The sequence below is a fragment of the Mytilus galloprovincialis genome, chromosome 8 (genome assembly GCF_965363235.1).
Source record: "Mytilus galloprovincialis chromosome 8, xbMytGall1.hap1.1, whole genome shotgun sequence".
Classification (NCBI taxonomy): domain Eukaryota; kingdom Metazoa; phylum Mollusca; class Bivalvia; order Mytilida; family Mytilidae; genus Mytilus; species Mytilus galloprovincialis.
The window spans coordinates 8,173,901-8,191,816 of NC_134845.1; the positions used below are offsets into that span (position 1 = coordinate 8,173,901).

The window sequence follows — 17,916 nt, forward strand, 5'->3', positions numbered from 1 at the left end:
ATTCCAAAAGGTCTAGTTCATTGTTCTAATCTGACACAAATTTCAATAACTGGAATGCCACCCAAGTTGAATATATGGTGACCAATTATAACAGCATAATTACTTGAAATTGTGTTTAATACCATGATTGTTCAATGCAATGGCATAAACTTAAATGGAGACAGAAATTTGACACGAAAGATGGTGGTTTAGTGCAATATAAAAACTAGTGCAACATAAAAAAACTAGCTAACTATGACAAATGTATGATATATGGTTAAAGAATGAATATCAATTATATGGGTCATGGGCAGAGTTGTTATGAAATATCAATATGGCAGAGAAGTGGTTTCAAGTTTCATACAAAGGGACCTGACTGACATGAGATAAAAAATCATAGGAGTATCCCTATTTGTCTAATCTTCAAGGTGAAATAAAACTAGTATAACAATATTATGCTATTGTGTAAATCTACAGAAATCGAAATTACTTCAAGTAAAAGAAATAACTATGTCACTGATAACTGATGTAATGAGTATGTGGGTAATTAGTCCTATAACATATGACCTCGGGAGCATTATTTACTATTTCTATTTACTGTTCTGATAAAAAAAAATTACTATCATTATAAAAACGTTAAAAATTGAATTTAGTATGTACAAAAGAACAGCCAGTACTTAGTCATTGGATATTGTAGATCATTTAAATAGTCTTGACCTATTTATTAGTACAAAAAACAGCTAGTAGTCATTGGATATTGTAGATCATTCCAGTTTCTTGACCTATTTATTTGTACAAAAAAAACAACAGTGAGTAGTCATTGGATACTGTAGATCATTCAGGTAGTCTTGACCTATTTATTTGTACAAAAAAAAACCAGCCAGTAGTCATTGGATATTGTAGATCATTCAGGTAGTCTTGACTCTTGACCTATTCATTTGTATTAAAAAAAAAACAGTTGTCATCTTCACTTCACACACACATATATGAATATCAATTATATGCTTACGAGACATGTTGCAATGTTAAACTTATTACAGTATGTGAAAATCAAGACTTGCATAAATATATCCCAATATTAGAGGCAGTGGCATCATTTTTCCTCAGAGCTTTCAGCTCTTTGATTGCCTCATATCTCTGAAATCAAAGCTTTTTTTAAAGCAAATCTGATGGGGTTTTAATTCTTCATTAGGTCAAGATCTATTTGCCCTGAAATTTTCAAACAATTCAGACAACCTGTTAATGGGTTACAACACCAAAATTTGTAATTTTAAAAAAACTTTTCAGTTTTTGGTTTTGGTCAATTGACCCTTAAGGAATTATTGCCCTTTATAGTTAATTTTGATAGATAATTTCGTAAATTTTCGTCAATTTTTACCAAATATTTCCTTCTTAAACTACTGGGCCAAGTTCATTAAAGATAGAGATAGTTGTAAGCAGCAAGAATGTTCAGTAAAGTAAGATTAACAAAAAATCACCATCACCAAATCACAATTTTGTCATGAATCTTTGTCTTTTGTTTAATATACACATAGACCAAGGTGAGCGACAAAGGCTCTTCAGGGCCTCTAGTTTTTGATACATGTACTAAAACCTTCATCTTGAAGACATAAAACATAAAATTCAATTATTATCAGTAAATTAGCTTACACATCTAAGAGTGAGCACTCCTGAGATCTACAAACAAGTGAAGTTGGCTGAAATTGTAAATTCACTACTATAAGGATTAATTTCCCTTGAAATTTGGTTAAATTTATTATCATACAACAGATTGCAATGATGGTAAAAATATAAATGAAAGTAGCATATTTTTACCAAATGGGGTGATTCCACCTCAGACTTATTAATTCTGTTTGTCTCAGATAGAATTGTTTCATTCATGTTTACAATTTTATAACAAAGTGAATTTTAGTTTTGTATGAGAAATAAGTTTGCACTGATTTACATAACAGATTGAAACTTTAATCGTAATTTATATTTCCTAGAAAATAGCTCTAAGGATTAATTTTATGATGTATTGGATTTTTCAAAAATCTACGCAAATGTAATGTGCCCTGAAGAAAACATACATGTATAGGGTTATCAAAAAATACCAGTACATTTTTCTGAAGTACTGACTTTCAAATTAAATCTAAAATTTGAAATTAAAGTTGCATTATAATTCACAAATTTTGAAATCTATGTAAGAATTTTTTAATCGTATGTGCTCTTTTAGGATTGGAATATGAAACATTTTGTTTCTAATGTCAAAATATTTTTAAATCTGTTCTAACATTGGAATATTCTTTTTATAGATACAAATCAAGAAATAAAAACAAACGGATATTTCATGTCAATATAAGGCCAATTAAAATTAATTGCTAGATTTTCATCCCCGCCCGCCCCTCTGAAAACGTCCCTCCCTGATTTTTTTTATTTAACAAAAATATGATTTTCGGATTTTATCCTGTCTGTTACCGGGAACCATCGATAATTTCGTTTCATTCAACACTTTTTGTTTCAAATTTTGTTTTTGTATTTCTCCGAGTTATCTAATAACGATATGATTGAGTCGACATATTCTGCTGCTCTATTATGACAACATCATCTACCGAGAATAGAGATTGATAACGAGAAGGGCATGAAATATTCGAGTAACGAGTAAAACGCCTTGTCATTTAAAGCAAATTGCGGTAGTCACAAGTGAATCGAAAAACGTGTTTTTTCTTTATTTATATGATGACTTTGTGTCAGGAAATTTGGACTGTAAATGATATCCAAAGGGCAAGAATCGTAGAACAAATTGGTACAAAAAACATGACTGGATTAAAGAAATTGACACAAGCACGAATTTGTTTGATTTATGACCGTATATTGAGAAAAAAAAGTCGACAAACACGCATTTTAATTCCCTTATATTTACCCATGGCTGTTTTTTTGTTGACAAACAGCAAACACCCTCTGTAACTGTCCCAATACCCTCAATTTAGTCATTAAAAACTACTTTTTGGTTAAGTTCATGTTTTACATCACATAATTACTTTCCACACTGAGTTTACATTTTATTTTGTACTCATAATACTTGTGTTGCATACAATTGTACCAATACATTTTATTGATTTCATGTGGACTACAAACCATTGCTTAGAAAGAAAAATAAATTTGGTGTAGGTCTAGTCCAACTGAAGAGAGCATTTCTCTTCCCTTTGATGTATACTATAAATAGGTTTCTAAAGTGGCAATTACATATATACCAGTGGTTGCCAATCAGGGATTTTTATTTAAGAGTTTAAAAAATAGTGTCAGATTCCTTATACAACATGTATATACATTATACAAGCTTGTTTTCCACTAGCATATACCCCGCGGTATGAAGAACTTGTGACAAGGGTTTCATATGAAATAAGATTTAAAAAATAAAATCCTCCCACCCGCTCCATGTTTTTCAAAAATTTGGATGAAGATCTACTAATTAATTTTAGTTGGCCTAATTCAGACAGCCTTATTGACAAAGAAAAACACACAGTATAACAGCTGTAATATTTTAAAGGATTAGCTTTATGGTCTAAATATGGTCTAAATTTCATTTAAAGTCAGATGTTTCTTTTCTATTAATAGTAAAAATGATATATATGAACTTTGAATGTGTTAATTAGGACCACTTCCAAGTATTGAAATGATTTATTGATCCTGAATTCAAATTTTAAAATTTACCCCAAAACAAAACAAAACATTTCTTTAACAATATTTATTACCAAAACATCATGCAAAAATATGTTTACATTTGTAAGTTTAACATATAACTTCAAATTTGTTGATTGCAAATAGATGCGAGTCAAAATCTCCCAATTTTTAAAGCTCTCTTCAGTTAATGATTTAAGTCTTTTGGATTTCACAAATTTGTTGTCAGTCTCCATTTTATGTAACCATTGATGTCAAATCTCTAATATTGTCCATTTTGGGACCTTGATGAAATTAAACGACTAAACATTCAGTGACATATATTAGGGACCATGTTTTTAATTAGGAATAGTTTAGTTTGTAACCTGGATTTGTTTTTTCTCAATCGATTTATGAATTTCGAACAGCGGTATACTACTATTGCCTTTATTTAGAAGTTAGTATCATTAGGATATGGTATGGGTTGGAGATAATTAAAGCTCCTATTCCCAAATTGGTATTTTGATGATTTTTTTGTTTTTGCATTTTATTTGGAAGTTTTATGGTCAGTGATTTTGCTTTTTTGTTTCATTATTTACTAGTCAAAGGAAGCTAAGCCAGATAGAGCATTTTAACAACTTGGGAGATGGAAGTTGTAAAAAGTCAACAGTGTCTGAGCAATAAATGAGTGAGTGAGAGTTTGTCAGAAAACGTTCTAAAGTGCCAAAACCTAAGAAATAAATATGCTTTTATGTTTAGTTGACAATGAAGTACCATTATTTTGATATGAACAATTTTAAGGACAATAACCATAATTTGACTATTGAACTTCATTGACATATTGTGTCAAACAATTTAATTCCTGATTTATACCTAGTGGGGGACATTACCTGCAGTATAACAATCTTGTTTTCTTTGACGGGAGAGTGGTAGTGTGACTTTGTAACTAAGACATTCGTAGACAGCTGAACAAAAACAAACTGGTATTTTTCTAGTCTACTTAAACAATCTTGTTGACAAAGTAAAAGCACTATTTTGATATGTTATGTTGTAGACCACTTCTGGTCCTCGGTCATAAAACTTTTCTTGGTTCTTGGAGTACAAAATTTGTGCTCAAAACATAAAATCCAGTATTTTGTTTGATTGATTTCTGAGTCTAAGAACAATTATCGTGCTCCAAAGTTTTATGACTGCATCATTACTGCACGGGGGGTCTCATTGGGGGTTCCAATCCCGGATCCTGCTTACTGTTTTGTCAGATTCCTGTATCCCACTTACACTATGTACGTAAGCAGTTCTCATTTTTTTTGGTCATTTCCCAGGTCCTGCTAGACCTCAATTCCTGTTTTCACGACACAATAATTTTGACCTTCATGCACGCTTATAAAAAAATCAGCAATCCAGCATCATGCTTAGACCCCAATGAGACCCAATGCATGGTTCTGACAAATTTTCTTTTATTAATTCAAACTTTTCAATACACCAGAAATTGAAAATTTATTTTGCAAAATTTTAAATTGAAATATGATGAAAAAAGTCTATTGAGTCTTTTGTTTGTCCAACATCAAGTTTGATGAGATAAGGTTTTAAATGATTCACTTTCTTTGACAGGAGGATCAGTTTATTTCTCAACATTTATTTTTGTATGGTTAACCAGACTTATATTAATAGGTTAAGAAAAAAAGAAGAAATTCTCATTTAAAATCTCGTCAAAGGGCAAATGACTGTGGTAAGATGAACCTGATGTTTCCTTTCGTTGATATAGATCATCTGTTTATCACCATTTTCCTAGACAACGTCAGTGACCTTGGCTTATAACGTCAGCTTGTTTTTAATCGAGAAAATCTGTTCTCAGTTTACTAACTTCAGACAATTATCAATTAACACACAAAAGTTCAAAGCATTTTTAAACAGTCTGACCACGGGAAATGGAAGATATTGTAAAATTTGACATTTCTAATTTAAAATGTGCGAAATAGTGAAAATAATATAAACCTTTCTCAGTTAGTGTTATAGTGTTATGAAATGGGTGTTTTCCAATTGTTCTAGTATTCGGTCCAAGTACAGTGTCATTTGGTCAAGGTTAGCAGTTTTGGCTTGAGGTGAAGCTTTCGGCCAACTGATTCAGACCCAATGCAACATTCAAAGACATAACCATGTTAATATATTATTAATATAAAACACACATTTAATGACACCTTCACAAAGTAATGACATACAATAACCACCAAAATAGACAAAACAGAGTAATCCATCAAAATTTCAATGTTTTTCGAACCACCATGTTGTGTTACCTCAGTATTTTCCCTTTATATGAGTGGTATAATTTTTTCCCTTTATATGAGTGGTATAATTTTTATGCCCCACCTACGATAGTATTTACCCCAATTTCACGGTCCACTGAACATAGAAAATGATAGTGCGAGTGGGGCATTCGTGTACTGAGGACACATTCTTGTTTCCCTTTATATGAGTGTTAAATTAACCTATCTGAGTCACATTTTACCTGCTATTGTTTCCATCATATTGCCTATTGTATTTCTACCAAGAGGACTATAGAAATACAAGTTTTAAAATATTTTTAAGGGTTTGAAAGCAGGCGTAAATGAAAACTTGACCTTGGATTCTTCCCCAAATCTTCTGGTATATGGTCATGAACATAAGTTGTAAACATTTGCACTGTACAGTAATGTTATTTGGCTGTGTTAACTATATATTGACCCTAGGTTTGCTTCTATATAAGAAAAACATTAACCTTAATAGTGTTGTTTATAGAAAAACTAAAAAAAAGTTGATGTGAAATATCATTGATATACATACACATTTTTTGTTCTATTTACAATTTAGATATAAAAATGGTGTAGTGAAGATAATATAACTATATAAATATAAATGCCACATATTCTATTCCTTTTGAATCTCTATGAGTTCTTTATTACAAATCATGTGTACTACCATCTGAAAAATAAGTGAAATATTTATGTAGTTTTAGTCTGCTGTAATTTTTTGTATAAAATCTCTCATTTACCTTTGGCAGTTTGTAAAGAAAAATGCCAATCAGGACTCGGGTAAAAACCTGGAATCTGAAAAACTAAAGTGTTGTTTCAAGTCATCTCAGACAGCCTTGTTGGTAGAGAAAAACATGTTTATTTATTAATGAAATATTACCTCTTTTGATTATTATTGTTGTTTTGATCCGAATGGTTAGTTATATTTATAGTTTGAATATCATTTCAGAATATTTTTATTAGAACATCGTGGAGAGTTATGCCAAGCTTGTTATTTGGGTTCTCCAATCACAGAGGTGTGAAGATAAATAGATTTTGTATCTTTTTTTTGGAAAATGATGCTGTCAATTTTTAGCTCACCTGGCCTAAAAGGCCATGTGAGCTTTTCTCATCACTTGGCGTCCGTCGTCGTCGTCCTCGTCTGTCGTCGTTAACAATTTTTCAAACATCTTCTCCTCTGAAACTACTGAATGGATTTGGATGAAACTTAGCATGATTGTTCCTTAGATTATCCTGCACAAAGTGTGTGCTTCGATTTTTGATCCGTCAAAAAACATGGCCGCCGTTACTTAAAATAGAACATAGGGGTCAAATGCAGTTTTTGGCTTATATCTCAAAAACGAAAGCATTTAGAGCAAATCTGACATGCGGTAAAAATGTTCAGTAGGTCAACATCTATCAGCCCTGAAATTTTCAGATGAATCAAACAAACCATTGTTGGGTTGCTGCCACTTAATTGGTAATTTTAAGGAAATTTTGCAGTTTTTGGTCATTATCTTGAATATTATTATAGATAAAGATAAACTGTAAACAGCAAAAAGGATCAGCAAAGTAAGATCTACAAATAAGTTAATATGACCAAAATTGTCAATTGACCCCTTAAGGGGTTATTGGCCTTTAATGACAATTTTTCACAATTTGTTCATCATATTTGCTAACTTTAAAAAATCTTCTCCTCTAAAACTACTAAACCAAATTCAACCAAACTTCAACTGAATGATCAGTAGGGTGTATAAAATAAAGTTTGTGCTTTATTTTTTATTTCGTCAAAAAACATGGCCGTCATGGCTAAAAATAGAACACAGTGTAAAATGCAGTTTTTGGCTTATATCTCAAAAACTCCAGGATTTAGAGCAAATAAGACAAGAAGTTAAAGTTATTTATTAGGTCAAGGTCTACCTGTCCTGAAATTTTCAGCCAAATTGGGTAACTGGTTTTTCAGGTATAATGCCCCTGAATTGATGATTTTAAAGAAATTTTGCAGTTTTTGGTTATTATCTTGAATATTATTATAGATACAGATAAACTGTTAATAGCAAAAATGTTAAGCAAAATAAGATCTACAAATAAGCCAATTTGACCAAAATTGTCAATTGACCCCTTAAGGAGTTATTGCCCTTTAAAGACTTTTTTCACAATTTGTTCATCATGTTGACTTACTTTAAAAAATCTTCTCCTTTGAAACTGCTGTATCAATTTCAGCCAAACTTAGGCTAAATGAGTTTCAGAGTATCTAGTATAAATTTTATATTTCATTTCCTTGTATGTCAGAAACATAGCTCCTATGGCTAAAATAGAACATAGGAAAAAATGATTTTTTTTTTGCTTTTGAAGAAAATAGGACGATTCAAAGAACATTTAAATAAATTGAAAAGCCAAAATAATCATTGATGAGAGATTTAACCAAAAAAATTAAGGTGAGCGATTCAGGCTCTTGAGAGCCTCTTGTTCTATACTGTTGACCAGCTTCCAACCCACTTTCCAAACTCGGTTCTGTATTTTACATACTCGTATACTATATACAGAATTTAATTCTTAACCTGTCCATATGTTCATTGTAACTAAATGGTATTATGAGCTATCCCTTTGGTATATTTTTCATATTTTTACGAGAACTTGCTTTTAGGTGCATGTCTTTACAATTCATATAAATTCAGATAGGTCCATTTTGTTATGGTTTTGGACTTTTTACATACCAATGATAATTTAAAATAATTCTTGAAAGAATGTCAATCTTTCTTGTCAGCTGCACTGAAAATCATTAAAAATATTTTTATCAGAATTATCTTGATAAAAAGCAAATTAAGGGCAAGGGTTCAAAGAAAAGAAGATAAACTTAAATGTCAGTAGTTTATGCTAATGGATTAGAGCTATACAAACCCAACCTGATAATTGTTCACACATACACTAGACATTTATTCTGGGACTACACAGAACATGGTAAATCTAAACTGTAAAACCTCAATATCTATTATCACATATTTTATTTTTAATATTTATAGTGTGAAAATGGTACAGATTATATAAGGTTTTTATATATTTGGTTGTATGACATTCTTGCTTTTAAAAAACAATTTTTTTTTAATTATTTATTTGTTTCATTTCATTGTTATTTAACAAATCTTATTATTTTGTGATTTTTGGACAAATATGATTAAATTCTCCAGCCTAGTAATTTTGTTTTTTTATAAACTCTGAGAATATGATGGTTTTTCTGGAACTAGCACATTATGGTTAATGCCCATAATTTAGTATGAAGTAAAAAGATGGCAAAAATATTCATCAAGTTTTTCTTTGTAAATTAGAATGGTGATAAGATGGACCTCGTTCATATTATTTAGGAATACTATCAGCTATGCAACAAAAGTTAGGTATTGCATACCTGCCAACCCTTCTGTGTGTTCTCACAGGAAATAACACCTTTATTATTGGACCTGAAAGAACTTCAACTGCAAAACAGTTAAAAACAGAAAAAAAACCAAACAGTTGCAAATATCAGGAAAAAATAAAGCCATATGTTACAAGTACTCTTGTTCACACAAGTTGTCACAGTAACCGATCCATTGATTTTGACTGGCAGTGTATCAAAAAACAACAGTAACCGATCCATTGATTTTGACTGGCAGGGTATCAAAAAACATTGTCTTGTCACAGTAAGCGATCCATTGATTTTGACTGGCAGTGTATCAAAAAACATTGTCTTTCTCAGGATTTTTTTTGTATGATTTCTATAATTATATAAATGACCATTTGTGTTTTACAGGTAATGTACTGAAAGAGATCGTAGAGCCAGCTGGTGCCATTATTAAAGCTTCCCAATTCCAGTTAGGTGATCCCACAATAAGTTTGTTAGAATTATGGGGTGCTGAATATCAGGAGAGTAATGCTATCCTTGTCAGACCTGAGGATAAGGATGTACTAAGAAAGATTGGTGAACGGGAGAGATGTCCTGTATCTTTTGTGGGAAAAATAACTGGTGATGGCAAGGTATGTACTTAGAAAGATTGGTTAACAGGAGAGATGTCCTGTATCTTTTGTGGGAAAAATAACTGGTGATGGCAAGGTATGTACTAAGAAAGATTGGTGAACTGGGAGATGTCCGGTATCTTTTGTGGGAAAAATAACTGGTGATGGCAAGGTATGTACTAAGAAAGATTGGTTAACGGGAGAGATGTCCTGTATCTTTTGTGGGAAAAATAACTGGTGATGGCAAGGTATGTACTAAGAAAGATTGGAATGGGAGAGATGTCCTGTATCTTTTGTGGGAAAAATAACTGGTGATGGCAAGGTATGTACTAAGAAAGATTGGTGAACTGGAGAGATGTCCTGTATCTTCTTTGGGAAAAAAAACTGGTGATGGCAAGGTATGTACTAAGAAAGATTGGTTAACTGGAGAGATGTCCTGTATCTTTTGTGGGAAAAATAACTGGTGATGGCAAGGTATGTACTAAGAAAGATTGGTGAACTGGAGAGATGTCCTGTATCTTCTGTGGGAAAAAATAACTGGTGATGGCAAGGTATGTACTAAGAAAGATTGGTTAATGGGAGAGATGTCCTGTATCTTCTGTGGGAAAAAATAACTGGTGATGGCAAGGTATGTACTAAGAAAGATTGGTTAACTGGGAGATGTCCTGTATCTTTTGTGGGAAAAATAACTGGTGATGGCAAGGTATGTACTAAGAAAGATTGGAATGGGAAAGATGTCCTGTATCTTTTGTGGGAAAAATAACTGGTGATGGCAAGGTATGTACTAAGAAAGATTGGTGAACTGGGAGATGTCCTGTATCTTTTGTGGGAAAAATAACTGGTGATGGCAATGTATGTACTAAGAAAGATTGGTTAACTGGGAGATGTCCTGTATCTTTTGTGGGAAAAATAACTGGTGATGGCAAGGTATGTACTAAGAAAGATTGGTTAACTGGAGAGATGTCCTGTATCTTTTGTGGGAAAAATAACTGGTGATGGCAAGGTTTGTACTAAGAAAGATTGGTGAACTGGGAGATGTCCTGTATCTTTTGTGGGAAAAATAACTGGTGATGGCAAGGTATGTACTAAGAAAGATTGGTGAACTGGAAAGATTGGTGAACTGGGAGATGTCCTGTATCTTTTGTGGGAAAAATAACTGGTGATGGCAAGGTATGTACTAAGAAAGATTGGTGAACTGGAGAGATGTCCTGTATCTTTTGTGGGAAAAATAACTGGTGATGGCAAGGTATGTACTAAGAAAGATTGGTTAACGGGAGAGATGTCCTGTATCTTTTGTGGGAAAAATAACTGGTGATGGCAAGGTATGTACTAAGAAAGATTGGTTAACTGGGAGATGTCCTGTATCTTTTGTGGGAAAAATAACTGGTGATGGCAAGGTATGTACTAAGAAAGATTGGTTAACAGGAGAGATGTCCTGTATCTTTTGTGGGAAAAATAACTGGTGATGGCAAGGTATGTACTAAGAAAGATTGGTGAACTGGGAGATGTCCTGTATCTTTTGTTGGAAAAATAACTGGTGATGGCAAGGTATGTACTAAGAAAGATTGGTTAACGGGAGAGATGTCCTGTATCTTTTGTGGGAAAAATAACTGGTGATGGCAAGGTATGTACTAAGAAAGATTGGTTAACTGGGAGATGTCCTGTATCTTTTGTGGGAAAAATAACTGGTGATGGCAAGGTATGTACTAAGAAAGATTGGTTAACTGGAGAGATGTCCTGTATCTTTTGTGGGAAAAATAACTGGTGATGGCAAGGTATGTACTAAGAAAGATTGGTGAACTGGAGAGATGTCCTGTATCTTTTGTGGGAAAAATAACTGGTGATGGCAAGGTATGTACTAAGAAAGATTGGTTAACTGGAGAGATGTCCTGTATCTTTTGTGGGAAAAATAACTGGTGATGGCAAGGTATGTACTAAGAAAGATTGGTTAATGGGAGAGATGTCCTGTATCTTCTGTGGGAAAAAATAACTGGTGATGGCAAGGTTTGTACTAAGAAAGATTGGTGAATGGGAGAGATGTCCTGTATCTTTTGTGGGAAAAATAACTGGTGATGGCAAGGTATGTACTAAGAAAGATTGGTGAACTGGAGAGATGTCCTGTATCTCTTGTGGGAAAAATAACTGGTGATGGCAAGGTATGTACTAAGAAAGATTGGTTAATGGGAGAGATGTCCTGTATCTTTTGTGGGAAAAATAACTGGTGATGGCAAGGTATGTACTAAGAAAGATTGGTTAACGGGAGAGATGTCCTTTATCTTTTGTTGGCAAGATAACTGATGATGGCAAGGTATGAAGTATTGTACTGAATTCTAAAATATATATGATTTATATTGTGTGCATTAACATTTCCAATTACATTTTTGAAAAAAAAAGCTATAGTGTTTACATATTATTTTGCTATCTCAGTAAATGGGATAAATGATTATGATATATATCAACTGTCAGAATTTAGTCAATTCTAGTGATTAATTCTTTTGATGCCCCATTTATGGGCATTATGTTTTCTGGTCTGTGCCTCTGTCCGTTAGTTCATTTGTTCGTCTCTCTGTCCATCTGTCTGTCCCTCCCACTTCAGGTTAAAGTTTTTGGTCCAGGTAGTTTTAGACGAAGTTGAAGTCCAATCAACTTGAAACTTAGTACACATGTTACCTATGACATGATCTTTCTATTTTTAATGCCAAATTAAAGATTTTACCCCAATTTCACGGTCCATTGAACATAGAAAATGAAAGTGCAGATGGGGTATCCATGTACTGGGGACACATTCTTGTTTATCTTTTACTGCACATTCTTATTTTTTTCTCCCTTTATAATGTGGATACGCACAAAGAGAGACAACTCCTTCCTACTTTTCCATGTACAACCCTTACATTTTTCAAACCAAAAATTATTTAGATACTTTCATCTTTATTTTCTCATTTAATATTAAACACAACTGATATATTGAAACTACATTGTATCTAATACGAATTAAGTGTCAGATATAATAAGGATTTATAAGATTTTGAATTTTTTCATATAATTGTTTGTACATTAATGACAGTGCAAAGTCCAAAGCCCGTTATTTTGTCAAAAATTAGCAAAGCAGAACAAAACTTAAACTTGATCTGTAACTCATTATGGTTAACTTACATACCAAAAATCAGCCCAATATCTGAAGATTTTTAGAAAAAAACTCTGTATAATGGTTTGTTGTGAATGACAGAATGACGGAATTACGGAATAACAGAATTTTTGGAATATCGGACATTGGTAAAACTATATGGCACCGACAACTTTGTTGTGGGGCCATAAAAATGGGGTCACCGTTCATTTACGCTCACAATTTGAGTTCGAAAGAAGCATACATTTATGTTAATGTCCCTTTTTTCTGTTGATCTAATGGGAGAAATATCGGTAATAACGAAATAAAAAAAGAAACTAAATTATAGAAATCGCTAAAATTTTACAATTATTTAGTTTACGTACAGCTTATTTGAAAAGAACAATAAAAAATATAGGTCACTGATGAGCTAAAAAAGATATTTCAATTTTAATGCCAAAAAATGGCATTTTTGCACCAAAGGAAGATAATTTGGAGCTTTTTCAATGATATCTACATATTAAAAGTCACCTGGGGCGAACACGTATTGATTTTTTGGAATGATTTTTGTATCATATGATAAAGTAACAACTACTAAAGGTAATTAAAGGTAATTAATAAAATTTGTAATGAAAAATAAATGTTTAAATTTTGTTCTGAAAATTTTATACCCGCGAGCCTCCTTAAGGCTAGATGGTATAAATTTACATGTTAATTGACTGCATATGTTTAAAATTGTAAAGCATTTTATTTAATGTATATATACCAAGTCATGCTTTTAAATAAAAATGTCTATCAGCCTATCTATAATTTTAGTCAAAATTCCTTTCAAAATCATTGACAGTAGTAAAATACCTGTTGATGGAGTAAGAGGATTGTTATACAACTGCAAACATTTTTTTTGTATCGTATAATGATGTTGTTGTCTGCGTTGTCTGCTTCATCATTATTGTCCAAAAACACATTGGTTTCTGGATAATAACTAGTTTAAAGTCAATGGATCTCCATGAAAAATTTTTAAGAAGGTTCAATACCTCTGAAGGAAAGTTGGGATTGATTTTGGGGATGATGGTCCCAACCGTTTTGGGGCCCAAAAGGGGCAAAAAACAAGCATTTTTCTAGTTTCTAGACTATAACTTGTGAAATAGAGTAAATAGAAATCAATAAAATTTTAACACAATGTTTATTACCACGAAAGGAAGGTTAGGATTGATTTTGGGGGTTAAGGTCCCATCAGTTTAGGAATTAGGGGCCCAAAACATACATTTATCTTGTTTCAGGGCAATAAGTTGTGTACAGTGAAATCTGGGTAAACCAAACCCTGATAAAACCGAATTTCAGTTTAAAACGAACAATTTTCAAAGTCCCACAAAATTTCCCTATCAATTAATGTTAATTTAACCTGAAAAAAACAAACCCAGTCAACACCGAATTCTGAACGCTTTTTGAAGGCTCGGCTCGTTAGTAAATATGTATCTAAAAATTACCTGTCAAAATCGATCGATAGCAATCAAAACAAAACAGTATTTTCAACTATTTGCATGATTTAATTAAGCAAACACAGGATTCCTGAGGATGACAGAGTATCCCCAAGGTATTTGAGGTTAAATGAACTGGGGAGTTGTTATTACAAACTAATTAGCATGCTTGTGTCTTTGTATTCAGTGATCAAATGATTTGTTTGTAAAGAAACGTTCAACTGGTCAGCTGCAATATCGCAGAAAAGGACAAGAATGGAACTTTTCCTTAGAACAATTAAATGCTCGTTACTCAAATATTTACGGTCATAAATTGGTAACTGCCTTTTAGTAGCTAACCTGTTTAATTAAACAATAGTTTTAAAGCGTTTCACAGGATTAAGAAGTCATGCAATACTATCTAATTATATTTACGGGTTGCCGGATTCCCTTAGAGGCCCTATATATATAATTCAGATGCTCCTGCTCCGTTATCTATTTGTCAACGATTAAATCTGAGAATAAACTGGACCCCTGCTGTTGTTTCGCTCTTATCTTGTGGCAAAGTATCGATCAGCAGGTGTCCAGTTTAGTCCGAGAACTCTTGTGTACAGACTATTGAAAATGACGACATTGATTCAACAACGGAATTGTCTTTTGACAGTGACTGAGAATCTGAATTGGTCACTTAATTAACAGATTAGAAAATAATTAGAAAAAGAAAAATCGCTCCACGTCGGACATCATTGAACGATTTATTCCTTTTCACGAGGATTGTGATTGACGGAGGGGCGTTTGATTCATATCAAAAAAAGGAAAAATATGTCTATCTTCATCTACCTAGATTTTTACATTTACATTTGAATCATCATGAAAATAAATGGTCGTCTGTTGTGTCACCTATCGTGTCTTGTCAGTAAGTAAGTGCCAAAATTATTTTGGTGTCGACTTCTGTTTACCTCTTTAATCAAACACCTGTGAAAACCGAACAAAACGTAAAGTCCCATAGGTGTTCGGTTTGGACAGGTTTCACTGTATAAGTATTTCAATGACTCTGAAATTGTACTACAATGTTCATACAATTAAGTAGAAGGTTGGGATTTATTTTAAAGGTTATTGGGCAAACAGTCTAGGAATTAAGGGCCAAAAAGGAGCTAAAAACAAGCATTTTTGAAGTTTCGGGACAATAACTTATGTTTAACTGTATGGATCACTCTGTCATTGTACCACAAGGTTCCATATAATGAAGTGAAGGCTTGGTGTCAGTTTTGGGTTAATATCCCTGAACATAAATGTAAAATGTAAATGTAAAAAATAAAAAAATAAGCATTTTTGTAGTTTTCAGTCAATAACTTGTGTTTAAGTGTATAAATCTCTCTGAAATTATACCACAAGTATCCATACTACAAATGGATGGTTATAGGGGTAATGGATCAAATCATTAAGCAATAATGGGCAAAAAAGGGGTGAAACAAGGGTTTTTCTGGTTAAAAGGACAATTTAGACATTTAAAAGCAGTGATAAGGAGGTAATCTAATTCCAATTTTAATACATAGAATTCTGTTATATATATGTTTGATTGCTTGATTACATCCCTTACACTGCTTGAAAATTATGTTGAAGGAAATGATAATTGTCTTGAGATGTGTAGCTGTAAATTTATTTATAGAAGTTACTGTTAATTAATATTAATTTTAACCATGACTGTAAGTTGTAAACTTTTAACTTGAATTGAGAATTTTTTTTGAATAAGGGATTGAGGGAGGTGAAAAAAATGGGGAGGGGTGAGGGGTAATTTTTTTGTCGAGCCTGCAACTTTTGTTGCAGAAAGCTCGACAAAGGGATAGTGATCCGGCGGCTACGGCTAGTTAAATTTTTGTGTTTTGGTCTGTTTTTCTCATATTATATGCAATAGGTCTACTATATTTGTTGTATGGAATGATTGTAAAGTGTACATGTCTAGCGGGCAGATGTCATGTGACCTTGACCTCATTTTTATGGTTCAGTGGTCAAAGTTAAGTTTTTGAGTTTTGGTCTTTTTATCTAATACTATATGCCATAGGTCAACTATATTTGGTGTATGGAAATATTTTATGATCTTTATGTCAGTCGCGCAGGTTTTATTTGACCTTGACCTCATTTTCACGGTTCATTGCACAGTGTTAAGTTTTTGTGTTTTGATCTATTTTTCTTAAACTATAAGTAATGGGTCAACTATATATGTTGTATAGAAGCATTGTTAGCTGTACATGTCTGCCTGGCATGGTTCATCTGACCTTGACCTCATTTTCAAGGTTCATTGGTCTTTGTTTAGTTATCTTGGTTAATGTTAAGTTTATGTGACAGTTGTAATAAAGCTTAGCTTTATACTTAGGACTATCAACATAATATCAATGATTAGTATAGAAGGCGAGACATTTCAGTGTGTGCACTCTTGTTTTTCTCATTTCAGATTCTGAAATTAAAAGAATTTTTCTTCAAATATTTTTGTTTGATGGGACTTATATTCAACAGCATAGTGTTTTGCTCAAAAGCAAAAAAAATGTGTTTTAAGTTCATTAGACCACATTCATTTTGTGTCAAAAACCTTTGCTGTGTCAACTATTTAATCACAATCCAATTCAGATTTGTATTAAGTTTGAATGTTGTGTCCATACTTGCCCCAACTGTTCAGGGTTCGACCTCTGCAGTTGTATAAAGCTGTGCTCTGCAGAGCATCTGGTTTTAGTTTCCAGACAATAACTTGTGTTTAAGAATATGGATCTCTCTGAAATCCTACTACAAGGTTCCATGCTACAAGAAAAGGCTAGGATCCAGTTTGGGGGTATTGCTCCAAGGGGGGATTCAATTTTTTTCTTAAAAATTTTTCCAATTCCCAATTTTTTAAAATTTCAAGAAGAATCTTTAATTGCACAGTATTGTGCAATAGATTTGTAAGATCTTGACATTTATTTTGTGTCAGAAACCTATACTATGTCAAAAATTTGATCACAAATACAAATTCAAACAGAATCAAGCTTGAATATTGTGTCCAAATATGCCACAACTGTTCAGGGTTAAACCTCTGCGGTCGTATCAGGCTGCGCTCAGCGAAGCATTTTATTTAAACAATGGGTTTAATTAATTTGAAATTCTCAAAGTAGCTTTCAGACATATTTTATTATTAAAAATGAATGTATGAACAAGATATACCTTATTTGAGATTATGGGTTATTTTCTGAAGAAGTGTTACAACCAAAATTAAATTATAGTGTTATAACTAGCAACTTTAATCACGAATATTCTCATCAACACACACATATATATATAACTGACTTTCCATTTTGTAGATTAAAGTGGAAAATTTTCATCAGTTAGAAGGAGATGGCAGCCCTGCCAAAAAAAGGACAAAGAAGAATTTTCCTTTTCCTGTAGACCTAGAATTGGAACATGTGTTAGGGTCTATGCCTAGAAAGGTAAAATAAAACATATGTTAGGGTCCATG

At 32.6% G+C, this 17,916-nt stretch overlaps 1 protein-coding gene across 1 annotated transcript in view; it reads left to right on the top strand.

Annotated features, from left to right (window-relative positions):
* Positions 1-17,916, top strand: part of LOC143084985 (phosphoribosylformylglycinamidine synthase-like) — a 95,544-nt gene that overhangs the window by 25,713 nt on the left and 51,915 nt on the right. Inside the window, exons 11-12 of the mRNA XM_076261101.1 lie at positions 9,670-9,893; positions 17,762-17,887. Coding sequence (XP_076117216.1) covers positions 9,670-9,893; positions 17,762-17,887 — 350 coding nt within the window. The remainder of the gene's footprint in view (positions 1-9,669; positions 9,894-17,761; positions 17,888-17,916) is intronic.